Genomic DNA, 24,684 nt, shown 5'->3' with positions numbered 1-24,684 from the left:
CTATAGTGCATGGCTTTGGACTGTAGGGGAAACCGAAGCACTCAGAGGAAACCCACGCCAACACGGGGAGAACATAAAAACTCCACACAGATGTAGTTATTATATAGTGTGATTTTCTACATTAGGATCAAGAACATGCATAGAAAGTTTCAATACTCTAATGTGCTCTGATGTCTACCAAATGCATTACCAAAGTGCTTCGATGGGTTATATTTTCATCGGTTCATGCATATGCTAATTTTACTGGGAAATGAGCACTGATGCTGCTAACGCCATACATTTATTTCAATGTTCAAAAAGCACAAAAACGTATTCCTTTTGTGGAAGTAATGTTTTTTAATAAATATATCTGTTACACTGAATTATTATGGGACATCATTTCACCAATATTTTGGCATTACTTCCACAATAGTAAGCATTAACATAATATTAAAGTAGACATTTAACTTGCATGAAATATGTTTTGCATGGACATAAAATCCCCTTTTTAAAAATGACATTTTATGCATATTAAACTTCTGTATTTTTTGCTTTTTATGCGAGTGCAAATATCTGAATATAATATCTAAATAATAAAGTATAGTTCGTTATGAATGCAAACAATTTCATGTATTTATGAGTTGAATTGTCCTAAAAATGACTTGTTTATTCAAACTAAAAACACATTACAAATCAAAATCCCACATAGATCACAACTATTGCCAGATGAAAGTTTAAATGTGATTTTTGGCTTTTTTAATCTGCATCAAAGAGTGAAAAAAAAAATCTAATTTGAGCTGCATTCAGCTAGATTGGGCATTCATCCTTTGCAAGAGATGTAAATATTCCTTTCATTAACAAAAAACATGAGTTGTGCTTATCATACCATTGTGGGATAGAAGATGATAAAAATGGCTGATCCCACAAGTGCAGTAGGTCCCAAGAAATAGGTAGTGTACGTCAGTCCCAGCATTCCAACAAGAGGCCCTCCGGCCAGCAGACAGCCCACTGAGACGGCCTCGTACAGACGCTGCCCATCACTCGCGCAAATGTTTACCAGCTGAAAGAGTAACAGCATGAGTCAGCACAACTAAAACATGGCACGCTTAACCTGCATCACAGCTGCCACAGTGCATTAGTGCTCCATCATGCTGAAAACCACAAACGCAAGCCCAAAAGGACACACGGTGAGCCATGCAAAGTGGGCTAAAAGATCTAAACCCTCCTATGAACCCTTTCAGATGTTATTTCTCCTTTACATTAGATTAAATAAGGCATGATCAGAGACGCTGTTCTCTCAAAACTAAAATTCCTAGAAAAGCTTGTTTACAAAAGCACTGTTCCATTATCCTGAATGATAATCAACATACCTTATATAATCGTATATATAATTTTATCGCTTCTTATATTTTTTGATTTTGAGCTTAGCGCATGTGGACTGTTCATTTGTATTTACCTGTTATATATACACGGACATTTTTACTAATAAAATGAAAATGTCTAAAAAGATCAAATAACAAATCAAACTTTCAAAACAACTACCCAAGTGATAAATCAAATGCTCAAATAGTAAATTAAAAAGCATCCTCACATGAGTAATCAAATGTATTTGATATTTAATTTTCATAAACGACTCATGAACGTAAAATCTTGTAATAATTAAATGACAAATCAAATGCTCAAACTATCATTACAATGGAGAAACCAGTTTCTGCTTCCTACTGATTACCCAAACACAGCTGGAAGCTCATGATGGACTGATTACTAGGACTATAAAGACACCTCTGTCTCTGTTTTAGTTTATTATTTTTTTCAATTGAACTATGTTTGTATCAATTTCACAAAGAGTTTTTGTTCACTGCAACTGATGTTTCCAAAAGTTGAGTTAACAAGAAAAAAATAAGGAAATAAGGATTATGAGGTTTTTTTTTTTTGTTCACTCAACTTCAGGCGCTCCAGTTCTGCAGAATAAAATGTTCAGTTGGCACAACTTAAAAAGTTTTGTTACAGAGTAGTTCACCTTTCCAGAAAACTAGTAATCTTATGTTAACCCAACTAAATGTTTTTTTTTTTGTATTACTGACAAATAATTTTAGGTCAGTGCAGCTGATGTTTTCAGAAGTTGAGTGAACAAGAAAAAGCGAAAGAAAATAAGGATTATGTTTTTGTTGTTGTACTGGCTTAAATTATTTTACAGTGGGTGTAGCAGACTGATTCAATCATGCAATTTTAAAAAAATGACAGTATGTCAAAGTAAAAGTAATAACCAGTCAATATGAGCATCCATAGTTGGATCAAATTGATCACTGATGACATTTATAACATTACAAATGATTTCTCTTTCAAATTAATAAAGTTTTTTAAAATTAGCATTTTAAGTTTTAGCTCATAAAAATGCTAATTGGTATTTATAACACACAGTTCACCTCTCCAGAGCTGACGTCTTTAGTGCTACGCAGTCGCAGGATTTTCTGGAAGGCGAAAGTAAGAGCAGCTCCCCGGAGGCGTGCGGCTGTACGGTAGTTGATAGCCCACATGAATGCCAGAGACCAGGATCGTGTCAACTCCATGAGGAAAATCCCTGCGACCAGCGCCAGACCATAGAGCAACTTCACCTCTGAACACTGTGAAAACTCCAGCAGGGCTCGGATCAGCAGAGCCTGAGAACAACACACAGCACAACAGGAATGCTGAGGAGGAGACCGGTGCACAAAGATATTTGGATTTATTTTTCAACAGAACCAAAAATACACAAGAAGGGATTAAGAGTGAGCGTTTTGTGTTATCAGAGCATCCTCTGGCTTCCGCAGGGGTCATGGGATTAAGTGCTGTTTGAAGGAAAACTTGATTTCTTTATCATAGTACAGTCTTAATTATACTACAGATCTGGGTCTTGATGCTGACTGGTGCAGTTACGATGTGGATCTTGAACTGTCAAAAAACTTAATTACTGAGTAATGGAGGCGGTCAAAGGTTTCATATTACTGAATACTTTTCAGCTAGATTGCATTTAAGGTTCCATGAATTTAAAATAAAGTTTTTTTTAGATACCTGTAAGCTGGTGTGTGCTTCAAAACAGACAAATTTCACGTTTAGAAACTGATGTAAAGATCTAAGGCTTGAAATTTGTCACTTCTGCCTAAATAGATCGACGGTTTTATTCAAGTCACCTCATCACATCATAACCAATCAAATAATCTCTAGTATCTGATATGTCCTGCCCCTTTAAGACACTTCCCGTTTACTTTTCATTTGATGCACTTACAACTACTCACTACAGTGATAAAACAAAACACTATTTTGGCTGTTTTTTTTAAACGAGGAGAAGCTACACTATGACCCACACTATTTGTGTTTCGTTTGAGATTACGTCAAACATCTAATAAAAATGCACATTTCTAAGCACTTCACTGGACGTTTTAGAATATTAATTTAAGTTAGTTTTCCTGACAAACAAAATATAATCATTAACTGTTAATTAAACAACATTAGAATGCTGAAGTAGATTTAATATGAATAGTTTATTTCTGCACAGGCTTAGTGCAAATGTGGAAATAACAGCATATTTAACAGTGTAAATAACAGCCGGATTCACACATCTTCTGTGAACAGAGACAATTTGAATAAATAAACAGGTTTACAAAAATGTGTCACTTAATTAATTAACACATTACCGAAACCAAAGAAAAAAGCCTATATGATTCAAAGTCTACTTTGAGTTTCGGTTCAATTTTGTGACTGTGCCTCCCGTCATGTATTTATGGGTTTTTTAAAAGGCACAATGCTTTGTTTTTATTTACACAAATTACTATTACTGTTTTTGTTTTTTTTTTGTTTTTTTTTTGAGAAAATAAGATAGAGTGCTCAGCATAATTGAGTACACAACATAGTTAAGTGAATATTTTTATCCATTTCTCAGTGAATATAGGCATTGTATTTTGGTGCATTTAAAACAGATATATTTATTAAAATAATATTTTAGTCCCCAAACATATTTAGAAATTGAAGGATAATAAAACTAAATTCAAGCAAAATATTGAGAAAAAACTTATAAACTGCAAAATTTCTACTAATGTTTTCAATTGTTTTGCTTCTCTTGATTTTTTCTCTTTTTTAAATTTGTAATTATTATTTTTAATAACAGATACATTTGTGTGTACTAGTTTTTGGACCGTTATTGTAAGTTATTTTGTTAGATAAGCTCCAGATTTGGCTTAAATACAGACTAATCTAATGTATATGCACAAACATAATATTGTAAAGCTTCCTATTCAAAATATGAATTTAAAAGAGAGATTTGTAGGGGTGTACTTATATACAGTATGGTGAGCATACAAAAATCTTACCAATCCCAAACCTTTTGAGTGATAAGCATATATTTGACTTCAAAAAGAAAATAGCACACAAATGCTGACCCATGCTATGGTAAACAAATTAACACAAGGAAGTAAGTGTGCTGTTTTGTAACATGTAATCCCTGATAATGCTATTAAGCGAGTGCTGTCAGGGGCATGTACAGCCTTGTGTGGGGAAATAAAACTAACAGCTGTGCTCCCAACAGTGTCGCAGTGAGAAACTCCTCATTACACCAAAATAAATCCCCTCACAGTGAAACTAATACGATCAGAAATGTATTTTTTGCATATTTTAAAAAAAAATCTAACTCTAAATAACTCTATCTTGAATTAAGATATAAGCTCATTTGGCATCAGAAATAAAGCAGCAAGCGATAACTTGAATAAAATGAATAACATGCCCCCTGGACCATGGAAAATCCATGAACACGTCACAATCAGATTGATTAATACTGGCTTAAAGTATAAAACAACCTCTGTTTTTCCATGACAAATTTAATTTTGAGTCAGCATGAGCTACAAATGTAATCTCCTGCTCATAACGGTGTTGATGTGAATGTGTGCAGGAGGTATGCTTTCTTTCTGACAGTGATGAACAATCACTGACGCTCTTTTACTGATGCACTACAGCTATTATCATGCAGTTCACCCATATACAGCATGAAAATCTTGCCAATTTATCAAAATAAAACAGTAGGCAAAAAACCCAGGTGACCCAGGTACCCAGGTGACCTCATTTCAGTGCCAATGTGATCCGAAGCTGTGAATCCAGTGAATACTTTATTATCTCAATGCAGCCAAAGCAGAGGATTTGTGAATGGCAATGAAGTGATGGAAATGAAAATCATGAAGATTTGAATTCTTCATTTAAATCAACAAGTTCCGGCACTTTTAGCAAGATGCGATAAGTCTCACGTGTCCGCAAATGTGTCTGTAAAGTTAAGTGCTGACTAGTGATTAAGTGCTGATTAAGATTAGTGCTGTTTAAAGATTAGTTGTAACTAATCACTTACAAAATAAAGGTTTGTATTTATTTACATACACTGTATGTTTGTGTTTGTTGTGTGTATTATTTAGTCATACATTTTCGGCTTAGTCCTTTTATTTATCCGGGGTCGCCAAAGTGGAATGAACCGCCTACTTATCCAGCAAAGGTTTTACGCAATGGATGCCCTTCCAGCTGCAACCCAGCACTGGGAAACACCCATACACTCTTGCATTCACACACATACAGTACACTAACTGGAGCACCAGGAGGAAACCCACACGAACACGAGGAGAACATGCAAACTCCACACAGAAATGCTAACTGACCCAGCTGGGGCTCGAACCAGCAATCTTCTTTCTGTGAGGCGACAGTGCTAACCTTTGAGCCACTGTGCTGCTGTGTATAAAATGTGTATATATATATACATATATATGTCTGTTTGTGTGTGTGTGTGTTTTTGTGTGCGTGTATGTGTGTGTGCATCATTCATTCTTTCATTCATTCATTTTTCTTTAGTCCCTTATTTATCAGAGGTCGCCACAGCTGAATAAACCACCAACTATGTTTTATGCAGCAGATGCCCTTTCAGCCACAACCTAATACTGGGGAACATCCATACACACTTACGTTCAAACATACACTTATACACTACGGCCAATTTAGTGTATTCAGTTAACCTGTAGTGCATGTCTTTGGACTGTGGGGGAAACCGAAACACCCGGAGGAAACCCACACCAACACGGAGAGAACATGCAGACTTTACACAGAAATGCCAACTGGCCCAGTCTGGACTAGAAACAGCGACCTTCTTGCTGTGAGACGAATAAAGATATAAGCTTTCTTGAATAAAGATAATGAGCTTATATCTTATATCTGCACATTTACAATATATGTATATATAAATACATACATAACACATTATTAGGTTATTAGGTACATTAGTTTCAATTAATCAATTAACAGCACTATTTCATTTCAAAATACCCCATAGAAAAAAAGAAAAGAGTGGTAGCAAAACAGTGGAAGTAAGGTAAGCATTAAGGAAAAAAAGTTGCATGTTGATATTCAATCTGTACATTAAATTGACAGCAGTGTAATTTTCTTTACCTTCTTCTGTCTGTGCTGTTAGTGTGAATCAAACTGAAAACAAAACAAACTAACAAAATAAAAAACACTGCTCTTGGCTAAATAGTGTATCTACAGTTTAATAAGAATACATATCATAGAAAAGAAGATTATTATAACTCATGACTACTTATAAAGTCCTTCTTTTCATCTTGAATCTTGGAAACCTGTAATCATAATTACATATAAAAAGATTTGTAGACTAATGTTCAGCATTTACTGGAGATTTTTTCCATAAAGGACCATTAGCCCATCTGTCCACAAAAGCTTTGTTCTTGAAGCTAGTTTATTTTATTTTAGTTTTCTGGTCATTAAGAGCTGAAATACTGATTAACTTTGGATCAACTTTGGGGGACATCCACCCAGCTGTCCGGTCATTTAAGAGAGGGGTAAGACAAATAAAACCAGCTCTACTCTACCATCAAATTCTACTCATAACACAATTGAACAACAGAGAAAGTAACTATTGCTTGTCTGAGCATCCCTATATGTATGTGTACCCTTTCATATTACCAGACTTCAAAAATATATAGAGGGTCATTTTGTTTACCCTAAGCTAAACTAAATACTGTTGTGTAAGCGCTCTCAGCTGGTTAAAATGCTTTGGTGGATATTGCAAGCAGGTAAAAGGTCATTGTGAAAGGTTCAACCTGAGTCAGTCACATCAGAAGGAAAATGGAGACAACTGAAACTCACAGGTCCAACGAATCCAGCCACCATGGTGATGAGCAGGGAGAAGATGGCCACCAGCATGCGAGTCTGACAAAACCTCCAGAACACCCGAGACAGAGACGCCCCATCCTTCCCCCGTCGCTTCAGTTCCTCGTGCCACAGCCACTCCAGTCTGCAAAACACAGCGAGTGATTTTATTTGGAACATGAAGAAATGGGTATGTTTTATTGAAACCTTTTTAATAATTCTAATGATTAAAAACTATTCTGTTTAGTTGTAATGAATACATTGAAATACTTGCCATTTACATCGAAACACTTGTTTTAAAGTTTAAAGTCAGCTTGAAATGAAAAACTTACAGTGTTTATTTTACTAGCGCACATTGTTTGTCTTAATGTGAACAATTTTTTTAGTATTTAATTAGAAATTTTGCTTCAGCTCTGATGTCAGTTTCCCTTAGCCACACCCCTCCAACCATCAGTTTGCTGCGAGTGAAAGATGAAAGGAGGAGTGCAAAAATAAAGCCCATCCCCCAACTCAATATTCAGTTTCTGTTGGACATAAATCATCATACTAAAATTAAAGATCTGCAGCAACTTCCAGTTCACACAGGGTTTAAATTAAAGTCATTGTGAAAAAAAGAAGATCTGTTTGGTTTTCTAAACGCATGTCATTTTCTTATTTACTGTGTATACATGCTATGTTGTAATTATGTCATGTTGTAAATCCACAGGCACATAAACCTTAGAATTGTGTAAACTGGGAATACTACTGAACTTGTATTACATGGCCATACTACTTGATACAACTTGTATTACATGGCCATTATACCACCTGACAGCTGGAGTTTACAGTGATCATAGTCTACAGATGTTAACTCTAAGGCCATGTGTTGTCATCCTGAAATGACTGAAATTACAACACAGTGTGAACATAATATGCTTGTGATCCTATTGTGAAAAGTGAAATCAAATTTATGCATTGCATATCTTTCTTCTAAAAGTCCTTGAGAGAAGTGACAGGCTTTTTTTGTGGTGACTTACTGGAAACCTCCAATCAGTAAGCAAAGTTAACATCCATCTGCCTTTAACTTTTGAATGCAGTAATTGTTGGCTGCATCTCAAATGCTCGGTTGTTAGTTAAAATATAAAGGAGGTAATTGGCTGCTATTTCCGTTTTGATGCAAATCTAAAAATTAAGTTGTTAAATGGCCAAATTAAAACATTAAAGTTACATCAGCCACAGAGGAAATTCCAAAATGACAGCACTCTGATTCTGATTGGTTAATAGCAGCATTCTGAGCTCAAATATTTTTCAATAACAATGCTGAACTGCACAACTGATATGAGTCCCTGCCAATCAGCTGTTATTTCTTATACATACAGTATGTTGGATTTTATTTCTTGTATTTCTCAAACAAAATGCACCTTAAATCTTTTCTGTGCCATTTACAGACCCCTTTACAATTACAGAATATCCCTCTGCTTTTTGTCAGGTCCCAATTACCCTATTTTTCAGTATTTTGGTAAGTTGACCGGATATTATTGCTCATCTCATAATCTAAATAATAGGAATGTAAGTTTTTTTATTGCATATTTGGTCAAACTTATTTTAGGTGGCCTTAACTAATATGTACTTACACTGAAACAAATCATTTGTTACAACATACTGTGTAAATAAATGTTTTTACATTGTATTTATGCTTGATGAAATATCTTCATGTGATTACAACTGTAATTACACTGTTGACCATCCCTTACATTTTAACCCACCAAATGGTTAGGATTGTCCCTAACCCTACCCATTACCAACCTCAAGAGCACCAAAAGTGTTCTGAAATTAGGGCCACTTAAAGGGCACCTATGATGAAAATCATCTTTTGTAAGCTGTTTGGACAGAACTGTGTGTATGTGTAGTGTGTCCACAGTCATATAGGGGAAATATAAACACAATAAGTCTTTTTTTATTTTATTTCCTGTTAAAATAGAATCCTAATCCCACCCATTTTGATGTCCACCGCAACATAATGTAGGAGTGAGGATTTTCCTGCCCATTGAATTGATTGACAGACGCGTATTAACGTGTCTCTGTAGTAGCGTATAATCATATCCACAAGACAGGACGTGCACAAAGCAAAAGAGATTAAATGATCTGTTCAGCTCACTGTGATTAGCAGCACCTCAAGAATACGTTTTACAACTTTAAAATGTTTTTAAAGCAGTGCATGTTTGTAATAAATAATATAATCGCTACGTAATTCATTACCACAGCCACATAGTGTACAATTCTAACAATTATTCAGTACAATTATAAAAGAAGACGCTTCAATTCCAGTTTATTGACATAAAATCAGGTTTACTTTGTACATTAATATAACGGATGTCCATACAGCAGTGAATATTAATGTGTATCCTGTCACAATTGCAGTGCAAAAACAGTGCAAAGCTAAAAGTTTGTGTGTGTGTGTGTGCGCGTGCATAAGACCATTGTGTGTGACTCATCATTGCAGAAAGGCTTAAATTAAGTCCACAACAAATATATCAAATAAAAGGTGGGAAAGTCCTAACTGTACTAAGGAAGATCTGCTTCATTCTTGTCTGTCACTGTGCTGTTTATCTACAAGAAGGCTACAGCTATAATATGCATGTGGGAACGATGGGCAGGGAGAACAGGCGCATTTGCATTACAGCAACAGGCAACACAAACAGCTACAATGTCCTAACAGGTCAAATCTCCCAGATTTTTAAAAGGTATAATAAATAATATGGGTATGAAATAATGGGTATTTTGAGCTGAAACTTTTCAGACACATTCTAGAGACACAGGGGTAAAATAGGTGTCTAATATAAAGTGGGACTGCATATTTTACTGGCTATTGATAATATTTATTCAAACTCAAGTGTTTAACAGTTTACACAAAGGCTAAATGTAAATGATGACAAAAATCAATAATGATACTCAATATTCAAAATTTTTTAGGAAAACTTTGAATTTCCTTCAAAATGACCAAGCTAATGAAGATAGCAATAGCTTTCAAGTCATGAGCTAAAGAGCTCTACATCTGCTTTTCAAGAACCAATATAAGAAAAATACATTTAGAGCTTACAGTATACCTCTCAGTAGGGAACAACACGTAGTGAATTGTATCTTTTTCATCAATTTCAATAGTCTTGCAAGTCTCCGATCCCCCCTGTCTGAAGATAACACTTTTCATAAGTGTTCCAGACGCAGGAAAAATACACACTCCACTGCACACCTCACGCACAAACATGTGCACATGCCTTAAACCTGTCCCAGCTATCTCTGACATGAATCCAGTAATGGGAGAAACAGACCCCGAGGTCAAACAGGGAAAACTGACACTGTATGTTACAGAAGCACTGAGGCATAGCTGTCAAGCCATTTGGACGGCAAGCACACAAGTCTGTATTTAACGTACACTCATTGATCGCAACAAACAAAGCACAGCCTGTGCTAATGAAGTCTGATCCACCGATTCATTCAGCAGATGTGGGCTAATGTCAGATCTGTGATGAGAAAGGGCAATTACAGATTACAGGTGTTTTTCCATGTCCTCGAGAAACCCTCTAAGCCAGTATGACTCTTCAGTCAATGAGCTAGCTTAGGTCGAAAGGGACATGGTGTGGCGATCTGACATGCTAATGACATAAGCGTCCTGCAGTAAAGGTGCAGACTAACTCTATCTCTCTGATGTCTAATCCTTGCTATAAATAACACCCACCTGCCATAACTCTCCGTGCTGTGTGAGCGTGGGAGGTGAACATCCATCATTCCCCAACCGAGACTCGAGGGATTCCCACAACAACCCCTTGTTATCTACTGTGAGAAACCTTGGCTCACGAGGTGTTTTCTAATAGTTCTGTTTGTTCATATCTCAGCATTGACCAGGGGTGCATTTTCAAAACAATGACATAACTCGCAGGCTGAACTAACATAGTGCAATGCACTGTTTGGGAAATAAGCTATGAAGTGACTAGTGTTTCCTGAACTCTATTGGAGATCATAAATCTGAACTGCGTTACCTAAAGCATTACCATAATGAAGCATCTTAAAGGGGTGGAGTATCAACTTCTTTAGATATAGTCTGCAACACATAATTTTTATATCATAAAACTTTCTATGATTGTTTGTTTATGTATATACACACAATATAAATCAATGTATTTGGTTATGAGTTTCAGAAATGTTGCACATGTTTTTCCCAACCTTCAGATAAGTAACTGATTTTAATGTAAACTTCTCTTTGGGCTTTCATGAGCCATGGCTGCATTCAAATGGCATAAATATTCCCTAAGAAGAGACTACAATTTAATAAAAAATAACTTTGAGAGCAAAATATATCAAATGTGGAACATGCAAAGTTAATTGGCTAACAATGGTTTTGGATAAACAGGGTTTCTGCAGGTTTCAACAACTCAAATTTTTGACATTTTAACCTCCTAAACTCTGCACACCTGGTAAGAGCTACCGGTTCTGTGATGTTATTTACTTTAACATTCTTTACATTTTAAAGGCCCGTACTGGGCCAACACCCTAATAAGTGGTTCCATTCTCTCATTAGCTGCAATAGAATATCTTTTGCATAGATTAGACATTTTTCTTTTTTCCTTTAATTACTGACATGTGCAGAAACCACCAAATTAATTTCAGCAATCTAGACCACACAGAACCTAAGAGGTACACTTTCAAATTTGAGTTTTCAAAAAAAAGCACCTCTTTTTGGAGGGGTTTATTATAACATAAACAACATATATAATTATTTTAATCACTTTCAACAGTGTTTCCTAAAAATTCTAAGTTTTTTTTTTATTTTATTTTATTATTATTATTTTTTTAATGATACTAAACCTTTGCATTTACTCCTCTGTGAGTGGATTTGGGAAGCTTTTGAATTTGGGTAGGCAAAATCCAGGTAGAAACCCTAAAATAGCATTTGACTTTAGACCTTTTAAAGACTGAAATTTCAGATTTATACAGGGCCTAAACTGTAAGGATCTTTACTTGCCCTATTAAAAAAAAATATTACTTGAATAATACTTAAAAAATGTGTCAAAACAAGCAAACCATAGAAACTAGGGATGAACCGATACCACTTTTTTACTAACCGATATGAGTACAAGTATTTTAATTTCTGTACCTGCCGATACCGAGTGCCGATAACGATACTTCATACATTTGGTTTTAATGAAGTTTATTTATTTATTTATTTATTTTTATTTTTTTATTTATTTTTTGCTGTAGCAGGGATGAACACAAAAATCTTTAACAGAAGGCTGTTCCAAGCCAAAAATATACAGAAATTGTTGATAACCCTGCGATTTCATAGACCTTATCTATTAATGATTAAGAATGGACATTTAAAGGATGAGTTATCCTTGTGCGTCCATGACTTCACACATCACACATAGTATGCGCAGTGTACATTACTTTATGGAGTCACTCTCTAGGCAAGTCACTCTTTTCTTTGACAAGCTTTAAAAACTATATTATATATATAAACTATATTAAATACATGCAGAACTTACATATGTTATAGCGTTGAACTATATTGTTAAATAGAGTTGTAAATAGAGTTAAGGTAAAGGATGTACTGAGAAGTATTGTTGGTGACTGTATACTGCATACAGGTGTTGGCCTGGCTAGGTAGCTTTACATGGACATTGGAAAATAAAGTGAATTTAAGACTTTTTTTAAGGCCTAAAATGTTGTTTTTAAAATTTAAGACATTTTAAGACCCCGTGGATACCCTGGAAAAGCACCCCAGAATTAGAGAAACCTAACTTGGATGTGGCTCCAATGCAATTGCATTCAGACAAACACAACCCAAGAGAAAACTACAGAAAAACCTGAATTCCAGCATTCATAGTGCTGCATAGCTTTATGCATTTCTTTAGTTTTTATGTTCAGTGTTTAATAAGCTATCTTTCAGGAAATAGCCATATCAACCGTATCTTCCAGTTAACTGACAGACTTCTGGTGTGGTGACAAGAATTAAATGCACAATATCAAAGTTACTGTATATCAGCCACTGATAACATTTCAAAATAAAGTGTTTCCTAATAGTTCTGTTTGTTCATATTTCTGCATTGGCCAGAATGAGAGACACCTAACTTGGTTGTGGCTCCAGGGCACTTGCATTTAAATAAACCCAACTTAACATTAAATGAAGCTCAAAAATGGATTAGACAGTTTCCGCCAGAAGCTCACCTTTGGCAGTTTGTTTCTGAGGCCTCATGGCAAGACAAACCCCACACATCTTCCATTTTCAGACAAGAATCTTTGTGAGCCCTCCATGCCAGAGGGGACAGCCATTGCAGGGTCATGAAGGAGAAAAATCCTGCATTGTCCACAGGGTGTTGGTGTCTGGGGGTGAGAAAGGAACAGTTTGGCTCATATCAGTCATCTAGGCGCTATGTGTTATGTCTGGGAACAGTGCGACCTTGAACGCGAGAGGAAGACTGAGAAAATCTTTACTCGCTACGGCCAAATAGAAGATGAATCACACTCTTGTGTTTGAACAGCAGTTTGCACGTCCCTCTCAGAACTCTTATAGAGCAGTGAAAAGTTCAGTGGCTCTTTATCAGTCAGCATGTTAAAAATTGAGCCGTCTGTGAGGAGAGGATAAGAGCGCTCTTATCAAGGCCTCATTGACTTTCACTTGAGTCCAAATGGCAACACGGCAAACAAGCCTGTTTCACACCTCATGCAAAAATATTTCAGCCTGATATTATTAGCAGTTTCAGTTATTCACACTGAAGTCAGCGGAAAACTATAAATATAAACTATACGCTGTAAAATTGAACAGTTTGTAGTTTCACATGTATTTTTCTGTTTATTTACACTTTGGAATTGCATAATGAGACCTTGATATCTGCTCCAACAACTTTTATGTTGAAAGTTTAACCCTGCAGTTTATCAAAGTGACTTTTATTGACATTTTTAATAGTTTAAAGTAATATATTGTCTGGGTAGGTCTTATAATGAGCTATACAAAAGCCTGTCATTTTTCTGTTATGATAACATTTAATCATTGCAAACATAATAAATTTACTACAGTGAATCACTATGTTACAGTGCAGGCCAGTTTTTACATAAATATATCTGATATGCTGAACGATGATAAAACATGTATTAGTTTTATTTTTAAAAAGACATTTAAATCATTTAAATTCTCGCCTTTGATCTAGTCATTTTTTGTAACAACGATTTGAAACAACCTCCATATTCATATATAAAGTCAAGCAGAGTGATGTTTCCACATTTCAAGCATTAATAATCATAAAATAAGCTTCATGGCTTTGTTGTGGATCCAGCATAAGGGAGTCTAGCTGTTGAAAACAACGTGTCAAAGTAAATTAATACCTTGTCCTGCAGTGTGGCATGCTGTACTTTAGCAAGAACTATTTTAAACAGCATTCGCTAATTCCTCTGTAATTATTATACATGCAGAGTTTATGAGCTCAAATTAATTAAGGGACTGCATGGAATATTTAGACACGAAAGTAATTAATTTGTCACACTGCAGAGCCATTAATGAAGGAGTGAAGTTGAAAACTAAAATAAAGTCACAATCCCTAAAATACACACATACCCTACAACAAACACATTTCTTAACTCTGATTTGTGACATTGCACCATAAAACCAGTCAGAAGAACTGAGTTTTATACTTAAGATGAAAGCTAAATACATACATACATGTATATCTGGAATCTGAAATCAAAATATTGAAAAACAAAATGCTTTATGCCTTTAAATATGTCCAAAATTATGTTCCAATCAATTCTATTGCTATACAAAAAATTTGGTTTTAATTGACATTTACAAAATGTTTTCATGGAACATGATCATCAAAAGAATAATTCCATATCCATAATTTCAGAATAATTCCATAATTCATCAAAGAAAAATCTGTAATTTTGACCCTTGAAATAAAAAATTACTTGTGCAACATAAGAATGATTTTGTGCTCCAGGGTAGGGCTGAACAAAATCGTTTGAGCATTGATTTCGCAATGTGAGTATTCACAGTAGTCACATCGCAGGATTATATTATTTATTGAAGATTAAATGATAAAGATGATGATAAATTATACAATGATGGTCATGTTTTTTATGTTTGACTGTTAAATTTCTGTACTTGAATACTGTTACACTCCCAAGTAAACCAAAGCAGTGATTATTAAATTTTTACTTTTGCTCTCCTGTATTTATATATGCTAATAATTTATTAAATTTTTTGCACATAGACTTGATCATCCCAGACTTTATCTAAATTAATGATTTTTTTTCAAATAGAGTAATTCAAATCACTTATAAATTTTATTTTCGGCTTAGTCCCTTTTTTTTAAATCTGGGGTTGCCACAGCGGAATGAACTGTTAACTCATCCAGCATTTATTTTACGCAGCGGATGCCCTTTCTTAGAGATACACTTATTTGAAAATCTGCAATATGAAATCGAAATATTGAATAAAAAACTTTTAAATATGTCCATTGAATCATTGTTATTACTATACAAAAATTACGTTTTAATACATTGACATTCACAAAATATCTTCATGGAACATGATCTTTAATTAATATTCTAATGATTTTTTTTTTTTTAATAAAAGAAAAATCAGTAATTTTGACCCTTACAATAAAATTTTTTTGCAAAATAAGATTTTGTGTTCCAGGGTAGGACTGAAAATATACATCGTTTGAGAATCAGTTTTGCAATGTGAGTATTCACGTTAGTCACATTGCAGGATTAGATTATTTATTGAAGATTAACTGAAAAAGATATTATTAAATTTTATTTTTATTAATTATTTATACAATGATGGCCATGTTTTTTTTATGTTTGACTGCTAAATTTGTGTACTTGAATACTGTTACACCTCACAGAAAATCATAAATCAGTGTTTATTTAATTTTTATTTTTGCTCTGTCTTATTTATATATGCTAATAATTTGTTATACGTAATGCACATGGACTTGATCATCCCACGTTTAATCTAAATTAATCAAATCTTTCCAAATAGAGCTATTCAAATCATCTGGTGAAATTATATTCTTATCGATATATTTATTTTGCAGCAAAATAAAAAAATTACAATCTTAGATTTTTCCAATATCCTACAGCTCTATTCCAGGGTCTTATTTGTTTTGTTATATACCCACAAAAATACAGTTATAGCAACTATAACAAGAAGAACTTACTTGTGCGTGATCCTGAAGGGCTTCAATATCTGTAAACTCTGGCGATATCTGCCTCGCCTTTTCGTTTCAATGGCCAATTCCACTTCATCTTCAGGGTCTGAAGGGGTCAGTTGTGGGGACAGGGTCAAACCCTCCACCTGTCCTACAGCCTCCAATGCATCTGGGAACATACCTAACTCTAAAAGTAAAACACAAGCAGAAAACACTTCAAAGTACTTCCAGACTCTTGGGATAAGCTCCCAACCATGCTCACAACGTGCTGACTAATATCAGTGTGTGTCTAACTTTGGTGACTCGTACCTTCCTCCACGTTACAGCCTTGGCTACAAATTTAAAGTGCTTATCTATTTAAAGACGCCTGTGGGAGGCCTCAAGGACTTGTGGATACTGAGACGGAGGATATTCGAGCTTGCCGTGTGTGTTGACCCTGTCACTGATCCATCTGTGGCATAAGACACGATAAGGTAAATCCAGCAGCACTGTGACTCTCTGTATCTGCTTGGTGTACGTCACTATAGTGGCTGCCAGATAATAAAAGATAGCCACATAGTTTCATTATTTACACTGCATACAAGAAAGAATCCGTGTTAGATAATGGAACTGAACATTATGGATGTAAACAATGATAACAGGGACATTTTGACATTTGAAAAAAAAGGGATAAGGGAATGAGTTTTGTCGTCATTTATTATGTTGCTGCAACCTAAAATGATCTTGATGTTCAGTGCAGTTGCAGGCTTATAAATGATAACTGTTTTTAGAGTATTATAGTCTGGCTCTGCATGCACAATATATCGTTTCACCGTTGTTATCGCAATGTGCACATCCGCAATAGTACACTGCAGGATGGGCAATAATCTGGATTATAGTTGACCAGGAGCCACAGTTCAGAACATATGCGAATTGTGAAGTCACTGCCGATATTAACCATAATAGAGTGAAAGTTTGTCATTTGCATGTGTTTTCAAGGCTGACTGTTATCATCTCAAAAGCATTTAAAGCATTCAGGCACAAGACGTTATTTAATTATAACGTTTGGATGTTTAACAAAGATTAATTGTATTTAATTATTTATAAAGTAAGACTATTTTAGATTTTATTATTTAATGTCTGTACCCAAATACTGTTAGACTCCACAGAAATTCTTAAAGCACTGTTTATTTCACTTTTATCTTTGCTCTAATGTATTTATCTATGATTGCAATTTGTTTATTCTATTTTATGCATAGTTTACTTTCCTACAGAATCAATATATTGTTATAATACAGCTATTCAAGCCATCTGGGGAAATTGTATTAATATACAAAATCACAGAAAAAAAGAGATTTTTCTGATATCGTGTAGCCCTGCACACTATATTACACCTTTTCAAAATCCACATGATTTTTGTGTGACAGAAACAAACTGACATTGATTGGATAGTTCAACGGAAATATAGGAGTTTATTTACTATTCATTTACCGTTAAGCAAATGCAAATCTTCTTTTCCTTCCTTCTTTTTTTGCTTTGTTAAATGCAAATTAAGACATTTTAAATGCTGGAAACACTGACATTCAAAGTAAGAAGAAATGAAGTGACTTTTCAAAAAATATTCATTTGTGTTTAACATTAAAAACAAAACAAAATCAGATTGAAACTAATTAAGAGTGAGTGAATATATTTACTCACAACTTATTTACTCTCAAGCAAATCCAAACATATTTTTCCTTTTTTATTTGTTGAACACAAAATTAGATATTTTAAATGCTGGAGCACTGACATTAAAAGTAAGAAAAGATGTACAGAGTTTTCAAAATATGTTCATTTGTATTTAACATTCAATTGTGTTTAACATTAGAAAGAAACCAGAATTAGATTGAAACTAATTAAGGATGAGTAAATTTAGATATTTACTCAAAATGTATTCACTGTCAAGTGAATCCAAATATGGTTTTTCCTTCTTTTTTTACTTTGTCAAACACAAAATGAGATATTTTAAATTGTTGGCAACACTGTCAAAGTAAGAAAAAAATGACAGAGTTTTTAAAATACATTTGTGTTTAAAGGAACATTAGCAAATTATGACAACATTTTTTATTTTGGGTGAACTAAGTTCTTACGTTTAAAGAGAGAATGAAACTCAAACAGGTTTGAAACTTGTGGAACAAGTAAACAAGTAAAGGATGAGTAAATAAAAGCATAATTGTCTTTTCCGGGAGAACTGTGCCTTTAATCTTGATAAAGTTTACCTAGAAACTTGTTTATGATAGTAATGTCAGTAGTTGATCTGTAGTCTACATTACACCTGCTACTTTCCCCATCTTTGTTTTCTCTCTCTGTGTCTGGCTGTTCTCACTCCAGGCAGTGAGAACTGTTTGTTCTCTGCCATTACTGGACCAGCCCCCAATGGGACCCTCATATGGGACACTTCTGAATTATTAAAGCAACATTTACTTTTAACAAATATGTTGTCATTAAATGACGATCATGAACATTGACTTTCTACAAGTCAAAGCATTGCTGAGCAAAATCAACTCTGAATCTCTGAAAGTTTTTCAAACCTTTGAAGTGTGAAGAAGGTCACTTACATATCAACCAGAAAACGTCGGGATTTTCACCCACTTTCCTTTCAGCTTCGGAATGGTTATTAATGATTTATTCAGAAAGCCACCGCTCTCTGGGTCGTCTGCTGCACATGACACATCTTCTCCTGGTAAAGTAACTCAAACAGCATGAACACTTATCCGGTATAAAAGTTTCAACGAGTTAAAAAAAAGGCCTTTAAAAGGAGTGCAGCGGAGAGTTTTAACACAGCGCTCAACCCGGAGCGACGTTTTGAAACGTGCCCCAGTACAGCTGACGGAATTCCCTAAAAGTATTTCACGTCACGCCCGAGCAGCCAATCACGGATTTGCTTTGTCGTCGCTAAGGTAACCGGACACGAAGTAGCAGGAAAGAGCACGTGGTGATGATCTTTGCTGCAGCACACAGACAGATTACCAGACTAATTTAGGCTGGTGGGGTCAAACGAAGAGCGTTACTGCATATGAAACAACAACAACAAGCGGGTGAAAAATGCTCATTCATTGCAGAACTAATGTCTTCTAAATAATATATGTCCGCGATGTGACGAAATGATCATGGTTCTTGTGAAGTGGTGTTCCTGAAAATGTTATGTAACGCTGATAAGACTGTAAGACCTTCACTATTTCCGCTTATAAACGAGCACTGGTGCATTCCTAGTATCTTTCCGTAAACTCACAGTACAATAACGTTTATGTTTTGCTTTTCAGCACCGAGTAGCCATGGATACAGTAATGTTAGCTGAGCTCTCGAATGATTCTGTCTCTATCTTTAGACGTGTTTACTAATTCTTCCTTTAGGTCGGCATGACCTTGTGCTGCGGTGTTATGCAGTTGAGAATCTACAACTGGCAGCATGTTGTTCATTTTCACCATAACATAGCTCTGTGGAGTAAAGTGGTGGACGAAGTAACGTTATGCAAATTAGGAACAGATTGTCCATCAGTAAAATAATAATGTTTTTCTTTTCTTTTCAAAGTAGAAATGATAATTGAATAAAACCAAAGACTATATATTACATATACAGCATGCCTTAAAGTAGAGGTCAGGAACCTTTTTTCAACAAAGAGCCATTTCAGATATTTTTTTTTTTTTATCAAATGCGTTGAGAGCAAAAGAGCCATGGGTGTGTATATAACACAACCTTTATTTATTTATTTTCTTTTAAATAAAATAATTATTTATGTCCATGCACAACTCAAAAATAAACAAATATGACGCAGCATAATGTATAAAGAGAGGACAATTTACAGATTTTTTTCTTTTTGTCATCACCACTCATGAATGTTTGAATTTACAAAAAAGTTTAATTTACTTTTTGTTCACATTGTCGTTTTTGTTTCACAAACGGTTGACTCTCTGTGATAATGTGTTGCGGCTGGAAGGGCATCTGCTTCTAAAACATAAGCCAGAGTATAATTGGCGGTTCATTGCAGGCCACCATAGATAAAGCAGAGAATACGCTGAAGGAAAGTGAGTCCCCAACAACAGATTGATATGCATGCAAGTCACTTTAATAAGAGTCTGTCTTGTAGTCATAATAGTATTATAATATGCATATTTGTTTACTTTATTACCCTAATCATTTATAGTGTAATTAAAACACATTAAACCTCTTTAACATTAAAAGTACATGCTGAAAGTCACAGTTGTAACTTCATTTAAACTTTGTATGCCAGTTACTTTCTGTGGTGTAAAATAACAATTTACAAATACTTAAATTACTGTAAATGAGTAGTTTTTCTCAGGAATTGTTATTTACTAATTAGTTTTTTAATTGTGTAATTGTATTTCACTTTGAGTACATTTTTAGTGCAGTATCTGTACTTTTACTCCACTCCTTTATTTATTTCTTGTCTATGGTGATTGGTTAAATTAAAAAAAATTCTGTTCTGTTCAATCAAACAGCATAGAAAGTAAATCACATCATACTGAACAACCTCAAGACATGGATGCTTTATAAATGGTTTATATATGCTTTATAAAAACATTTTTAAAGCATTAAAATGTTCAAGAAGATTGCCAAAATCTTTACACGGAATGACCTAGAGACATAGACGGCATGTCACTAATGAGAAGATGAAGGATATTGACTGTGTGATGACTGAAATCACCAAACAGCCTTACAAAATCAATAAATGGATCGAATGAAGAAGGAAAAGAAGGACAGAATGAAGGAAGGGCTGAACAAGGAATAAAAGGAAGGACCGAATGAATGAAGGAAGGACGGAACAAACTACTGAAGGAAGGAAGGACCAAATGAATGAATCAAGGATTCACATCCCTGCACAAACTGCATGCAAACTTTTTACTGTGTAATACTCACTACTCGCAATTCTTGAGTACTTTTAAAAGTGCTACTTTTTACTCATCTATTGAGTAATATTTTTATAACAGATACTTTTATTCTACTTTTACTCAAGTATGATTTTTCAGTACTTCAGTACAACAGTTTGCCGTTGTTAAGCTGTTATGTTGCTGAAAAACAACGTTTCTACGATAGAAACTTACAGTTATTGTAACGATAGAACGATAGAAACAGTTATTGCTGTCATTGATGGTTAGGACAATAAACTCATTTTACCATGGAAATCGTACTTTAATTGCATGTCGTCAAATGTAATTAGGACACAGTGTAAACTTGATAGTCAGGCACATTCACTTCTGTTGGTGTCATCAATCTGGTAACCTGTGTGTGCGAGATAGAGGAGGGGCCGGGTGAAAAAAACCACTCAAGTGTTTGAAATGCGGACTGCATTATCTAGTTCAACCACTAGCTGTCAATCCTATGTACATACGTGTTACAGCTCTGTTTTGAAAACCCATAATAGGTGCACTTTAACAGGTATAAAACAATTAAAGCAGCATCAGGAGTTGCTTTCTTCATTAAGTGATCGTCATCGAGTGATCCTCTGTCAAGATCACTTCATTCACTGAAAAAAAATCATTCAAAGATGATTCCTTGAATTAACTTTTTTTTTAAGTTAAGTGTTTGTAAACTATTTATTTGGTCAAAATTTAAACAAACAAATTGTTGAACATTACTAAACCCAATGTGTTTGATTAAATTCAACTCATGCAAATTGTTTGCTACAATTTTGCAGACATCCTTTTTTTCCAGTGTTGCATATACTGCTTTATAGAGACATTTTTCTGATACCTTTATTGAACTGAATAGGCAACACTGACTACAAACGGATAAAACAGATATGGTTTGGAATTCTGTCTTTTTTATGGTCATCATGACTCGCATATTGTGAGATGCGTTTTATTCAAATTTCAGTCAAACTACACCAGCCTTCATTGGGATATGGGCAGAGACTCATTTTGTGTGTCTTGATCTGCTTTTTTGTCATTCACACTTTTTGAAATAAACACTAACAGAGCGTTTGCGTCAGGTTTTAATCAAACCAAAATATTAGTGATGTATGTTTTTGAATTTTGTGTGCTCAAATTAATTGCAGATATGCCTACTGTACCTTTGTACTATAACAAAGCAACATATGAGCACACGTTAAAACCACACAAGTGTGTGCCTGAGAACTTTTTCAGGTGTCATTTAGTTTCATGATGAAATGCTGAGCTGCAGACCTGTGCTGTAGTGACCTCTGTTGGCATATATTACACTCCTTAAATAAGAATTGCCTAAAGCAGTGCATTTTTAATGCTGGTCCTGCACTGGGGAATCACAGCACTGCACATTTTGTAGTTCACTTTTCTATTTAACCCACAAGATTTAAATCATCAGCTCATTGCAGAGAGATTCATGAACTCAACTGACTGTGTCAGAAAAGAGCCGTGGGTCTGAAAGAGCTGAGCAGGTCTGAAAGTCACAGTTCAGTGCACAAAGCGCTGTAAAAGTAGTGGTGGTTTCAGATGTACTCTTGGTTAGGCCACCTACTCAGGCCTTGCCATGTTTGGTTGTGATACGTAATTAATCTGATCTGAAATACTGCATATGTTGCGTTTATGTAGTGTGATCTTGAGTTTTAAGGCAAATTAATGTTTGATTTAGCAGCATTGTTAAAAAAAAACTTTTTTCTCTTCAATGAAAGTTATTTGCAAAGTGATCGTATGAATAACCACTATGTTACCCGGCAAGAACTACTGTAAAAACAACATAAAAGAACTACAGTGATTAGGTTTTTTAAATTATAAACACTGAACACAATATAAATACGTAAGAATAAAGTGCTGTGTAAAATATGTTTGAATATTTTTTTTTACATTTAACTAATAATAAACTCGTAAAATAAAATTAGCACAGTGATGAAATCGATCTACATTTTGCATTTGTGGAATAAAAAATGCTATATATGGGCAATATCACACGAGTAGCAGTGTAATATAGCTGTATATCTGCACTGGTAAAACACCATATTTAGGTGTTTTATATTTCTAAAGTTCCTTTGCATTTCCACCTGCATTGACAATGTTCTGAAGAGATGATGTTCTCATCTTGTTTTTCAGGACTGATATTTTATTTCATTTTTTAAGCAAAGATGCTAAATTGTACAATAAAGCCATTATATATTTCTGGTCTTAGCATTGCTCAGTAGCTATTTTCAATGATTGTTGACTTGCTATTGATTATACCCTCATCAGTTGTCTGTTACTTTTTTAAACATAATTTCTATACAACAATCATCGACCACCTTCTTGAAATAAATATCTTTTTCTGTTCAGATCTCAATCTTAAGCAAATAACTGAGAAAGCACCAATCAGTGGCCTCATTTTCAAGGTGTCATTGTGTACAGTAGACTTCTTTCAAAGTATTTACAGTATTTTGAAGCTAAAATATACTAGATAGTAAAGTATTTTGATACAAAATATTACCTCATTTTCATTAATCCTATCAAATATACATTACAAAATACTATTTTGTATATGAAATGCATATTTGAAATACATGTATCATAAATACTGCCCATGCCTGATCAAAATAATTAACCTTAAAAAGCCAAAGCAAAGCAAAAACTAGCAGACTATGGTATAAATACAGCACTACAAACTAAAAAAGAGAGAGGTCGACTTAAAATGTCACTTACCTTTTCTGTAATGATTTGATCAGCTGCAGTTTGAAATACGAAAAGAAAACGCAGTTTTTACCCCCTAAGGACTTATTATTTGGTTTCTGTCGCCATTTTGTGGTAGCCAACCGTCAATTTCTGTGCTCTGCATGCTGATGGCCGCCGATGCACTGAATCTCTAAAATTATAAATATTTTAAAATAGGCGCTCTCATTATAAATAAACTGCATTTGCAATCTAAATAAATAAATTCTCGCATAAAAAGCATTATACTGTCCAACAGCTGCAAAATAAGCGTAGTGGGTTGTTCACTCTTCTGCTTGTCTCTCTATACGGGCGGAGTAATACACCACAAGTGTAAAGAATCTGTAGAGTCTGAGTGCTTCTTAAATCACTTAAAAACACTTTCCATTCATCTTAAGTTTGTCTAAATATTATTTTTGCAGTTACTGTTTGCATTTCTGAAGACATACCGACTGTCTCTACATTTCTGAATATTGTTGCAATATTGTTTATGAATGTTGGAAAGAAGCAGTCATTGTCATAGACCTCCAATTCAGCAATGACACATGATTGAACCAGATTTTGGTACAAACGGAAATAATACAAACATAAGTAATTATGTGTAATAACAATGGATTGGCAGTGGCGCAGTAGTTAGTGCTGTTGCCTCACAGCAAGAAGGTCGCTGGTTTGAGTCTCGGCTGGGTCAGTTGGCATTTCTGTGTGGAGTTTGCATGTTCTCCCTGCGT

At 34.6% G+C, this 24,684-nt stretch overlaps 1 protein-coding gene across 5 annotated transcripts in view; it reads right to left on the bottom strand.

The window, feature by feature from the left end:
- Positions 1–24,291, bottom strand: part of wu:fb13g09 — a 79,237-nt gene extending 54,946 nt beyond the window's left edge. For 2 of the 5 annotated variants that reach the window (XR_012389734.1, XM_073921821.1), the window contains exons 1-6: positions 18,908–19,168; positions 16,341–16,518; positions 13,348–13,503; positions 7,144–7,291; positions 2,406–2,639; positions 866–1,039 (exon numbers count right to left, since the gene is read on the bottom strand). Coding sequence is in view for 4 of the 5 variants with exons in the window: in XM_073921821.1 (XP_073777922.1) it covers positions 866–1,039; positions 2,406–2,639; positions 7,144–7,291; positions 13,348–13,503; positions 16,341–16,510 (882 nt within the window). In the remaining variant the exon portion in view is untranslated. Of the gene's footprint in view, positions 1–865; positions 1,040–2,405; positions 2,640–7,143; positions 7,292–13,347; positions 13,504–16,340; positions 16,519–16,640; positions 16,783–18,907; positions 19,169–23,950 lie in introns of those variants that run through there. The other 3 variants (XM_073921824.1, XM_073921823.1, XM_073921822.1) reach the window with 3 other exon arrangements.
- Positions 24,292–24,684: the final 393 nt, after the last annotated feature.

This window comes from Danio rerio, chromosome 14 (assembly GCF_049306965.1).
Source record: "Danio rerio strain Tuebingen ecotype United States chromosome 14, GRCz12tu, whole genome shotgun sequence".
In the NCBI taxonomy this organism is placed as follows: Eukaryota; Metazoa; Chordata; class Actinopteri; order Cypriniformes; family Danionidae; genus Danio; species Danio rerio.
The sequence above is the reverse complement of the archived record's forward strand: the minus strand, read 5'-3'. Positions and strand labels throughout refer to the sequence as shown.